The 4,242-nt window shown below is 22.2% G+C and overlaps 1 pseudogene across 1 annotated transcript; it reads right to left on the reverse strand. All coding sequences in view use genetic code 4, as the record gives it.

Annotated features, from left to right (window-relative positions):
• Positions 1–978: 978 nt before the first annotated feature.
• Positions 979–1,126, reverse strand: N7506_011450 (annotated as a pseudogene). Its single transcript has 2 exons — positions 1,091–1,126; positions 979–987 (listed from the first exon to the last, which is right to left on the reverse strand). Coding segments are annotated over exons 1-2 (45 nt in total).
• Positions 1,127–4,242: the final 3,116 nt, after the last annotated feature.

Consider the following 4,242-nt stretch of genomic DNA (forward strand, 5'->3'; position numbering starts at 1 on the left):
TTTGTTATACTCTATATATGCTATAAAGCTTAAGTATATAGTATTTTATATTATATATAATAATTATTATTATTATTATTATATATTTAATATATTTATATATATATATATATTTACTATACTGTATTGAAATAACAATATATTATAATAATAATTAAAAAAAAAATTATAGAACTAGATTTGTAGGTAAAGCGTCTAGACCAAACACAATACATGGTATACATATAACATATCCTACAATTAAAGGTAATAATACAGTTCAACAAACAGACATTAATTGATCAAAACGTATTCTAGGGAAAGAAGCTCTAGTTCAAATAAACACAAATATTAAAAAAGCAGTTTTAAAAGCTAAATTTAAAGGAGATGAAGAAAAATTAACAAATATATCTTGTAATATAGAACTATTTATACCAAATAAAGTATATAGTATATCAATTAACAATTCAACAGGTATAATACATAAATAACCACCAAAAAATAAAATACTATTTAAAACACAAATTAATATAATACTAGCATATTCAGCTAAGAAAAAGAATACGAACACACTAGCTGAATGTTCTGTCATAAAACCACTAACAAGTTCTGATTCAGCTTCAGCTAAATCAAAAGGAGCTCTATTAGTTTCTGCTATAGAACCTATAAAGAATATAATAAATAAAGGAAATAAAGGTAATAAGAAATCAACTATTCTTTGTGATTCAACAATAGTAATAATATTTAAATTACCAGTTAATAAGATGATTACTATAATTACAGAACTTAATATTAACTCATAACTAATTAACTGAGCTGTACTTCTTAATGAACCTAAAAAAGCATATTTAGAATTAGCAGATCAACCAGCTAATAATATACCATAAGTAGCTAAAGATGAAACAGCTAACATATAAAGCATACCTAAACTATAATCAGATACAAATATTCCACTATCAAATGGTACAACTAAATAACCTAATAAAGAAAAGATTAAAGTTATCATAGGTCCTATAAAAAATAATATAATATTAGCTTGTGTAGGAGCTACATATTCTTTTAATAATAATTTTAAAGCATCAGCAAATGCTTGTAATAAACCATAATAACCTACCGCATTAGGACCTAATCTTCTTTGCATAGAAGCCATAGTTTTACGTTCGGCTATAGTTACAAATGCAACTGAAAGTAAAGCAGGTACTATTAATAATAACCCTTCAATAATTGAAATTATACTTATCATTTATTTATATATTATTTATTATAACAATATATATAAATAGAATTTATATATATTTATTTATTATATATAACAACTTGCAGTTTTTATTCTATATATATATAAATATTTAATAAATATACTCAATATTGTAAATTGAAACTTTTTATATAAAGAGTTCGGGGAACTCGAATCCCTTTATTTCGATTTGCAATCGAAACGCAGAACCCTCTGCTCAAACTCCTGTAAATATATTATTATTATAATAATGTAACTATGAAAATAAAAATATATTAATAATTATTATATATTAATTATTTTTTTATAGCTAACTCTACTAAACTATTTTCTATAATACTTACTACAGGTACTATAATAAAGAAGTGTGCAAAGTATAACACAGTTGATATTTGTCCAAATTCAATAAATGGTGTTTCAACGTGTTTTGAACCAATTTGCATTAATACTAAGAAATTAGCTACAAATATAAAGAATGCTATTTTACTTAAAGGTCTAAATTGTACTCCTCTTAATTTAGATAAATCAGTTAATGGCATAGCCATTAAAGCTAAAATTGCAGCAAACATAGCTATAACACCTAATAATTTATTAGGTATAGATCTTAATATAGCATAGAATGGTAATAAGTATCATTCTGGTACAATAGCAGGTGGAGTTTGCATAGGATTAGCTACAACATAATTTTCACTATCTCCTAATGCATTAGGCATAAAGAAAACAAATATAGATAATACTATAAAGAATAAAAAGATAGTAATTAAATCTTTAAATAAAAAGTAAGGTGCAAAAGGTAATCTATCATAATTAGCTGATATACCTAAAGGATTACCTGATCCTACAACATCGTGGTAAGCTATTAAGTGCATTAATACTAATGCAGCTAATACGAATGGTAATAAGAAGTGTAATGCAAAGAATCTATTTAATGTTGCATTATTAACTGAAAAACCACCTCATATAAATTCAACTATATCTTGACCTATTCAAGGTATAGCACTCATTAAGTTAGTAATAACTGTAGCTCCTCATAAACTCATTTGACCATATGGTAAAACATAACCTAAGAAAGCTGTAGCCATCATTACTATAAGTATCACTGTACCTATAGCTCATGTTAAAGTTCTAGGTGATTTATATGATCCATAGTATAAACCTCTACCTATGTGTAGATAAACTAAAAAGAAGAAAGCTGAAGCTGTATTAGCGTGTAAATAACGTATTAATCATCCATTGTTTACATCTCTCATAATATGTTCTACTGAATTAAATGCTTCAGCTACACTAGGTGTATAGTGCATAGCTAATGTAACTCCTGTTACAATTTGTATTATTAAACATAATGCTAATAATGATCCAAAGTTTCATAAATAACTTATATTTGCTGGTGTTGGTGCGTCGATTAAGTAAGAATTTACTAATCTTAATAAAGGATGACTTTTAATTATTCTCATTTATTATTATATATATTTATATATTATTACATTTTATATTTTATTACGTTATATTTTAATATAAATAAATAAATATAAATAAATATATTTATTTATATTAAATTGTTCTATTTAATTTTTTGTTATCTTAACAGATAGCTAAGAGAGAAATTTGAATTCTCATTATAAATTATATATTATAGTTTTTACCTTTAAACTACCTTAGCTAATAATTATATTATATATATATATATATAAATATATCATTTTAATTTAGTAAGTAATTAAGTTTTATTATTAATATTTAATTATATAAAAAGATATAACTTAGTTATAATTTACTTATATATTAAACTATAACCATTTCAAGATTTAATATTAAAATTAAAAACTTGTCTACTTTCTATTTTTAATGCGTTTTTACCTAATTCAAATACAAAACCTAAAGTTAATATAACAAAAAATACTAACATTATTAATAAACCATATATACCGTTAGTGTAAGCACTAACTACATAAGGATATACTAATAAAATTTCTAAATCAAATAATAAAAATAATAAAGCAAATATAAAGAAAGAAATACTAAATTGTGTTCTATTTTGACCTAAAAAAGAATGAAAACCACATTCAAAGGCACTATCTTTTTCTTGGTATGGATTATGAGGTGAAAGTATTAAATTAACTAATAATAATATTATACCTAATACTGGTATTAAAAATAAAAAAAAAGTTGTTGTTGTCATATTTAAAGGTTTAAAATTTTTTATATATAAGTTTTATATTTAGATTTAGTTACTAAAGTTTAAGTTAAAATTAATAATAAAACTTAATTACTTACTAAATAAAAATAAAATATATATATATAAGATTTACATTAAAAATTTAAATATATCAATTCTATTTAATTTTTTGTTATTTTAACAAATTAGCTAAGAGAAAGAATCGAACTTTCATTATAAATTATATATTATAGTTTTTACCTATAAACTATCTTAGCATATAAATATATATATATATTTATATTTGTTATAACCATTTAAATTACTTTAGTTTATAATTAATAATATAATAATAATTATTTAATTAAATACCAGTAGGTACAAATAATACTATAGCTAATAAATTAGACATATGTAATCATTCATTAGGCATAAGCATAAATAAAAGTATAATTAAAGTTAATATTGAAATAGTTATAGATAAAGAACTAGATAAAGCAAATTTAGAGTCAAAATATATTTTATTAACTACCTTATTATTTTTTAAAATAAGAGCAGGTATTCTTAAATCTTTTAAACTACTAAAATAAGTATAAGAATGTCCATCAAAAAACATAGTTTTTACAATGAATAAGTAATAAACAGCACTTATAACACTAGTTAAAACACCAATAAGAGTTAAGAATATAAATCCTTCTTGTAAAGCTGCAGAGAATACCATCTGTTTAGCAAAAAATCCCATTAAAGGTGGAATACCAGCAAATGAGAATAAAGTAATAGTTAAACTTAAAGCTAAAAAACTATTAATATGGAAATAACCTTTAAGTTGACTTATAAGTTGTATAGGTGAATTATTTTTATCAATTAAATA

Source organism: Penicillium brevicompactum, mitochondrion (assembly GCF_028827555.1).
Source record: "Penicillium brevicompactum strain IBT 35665 utg000008c_segment0_segment0 mitochondrion, whole genome shotgun sequence".
Taxonomy (NCBI): domain Eukaryota; kingdom Fungi; phylum Ascomycota; class Eurotiomycetes; order Eurotiales; family Aspergillaceae; genus Penicillium; species Penicillium brevicompactum.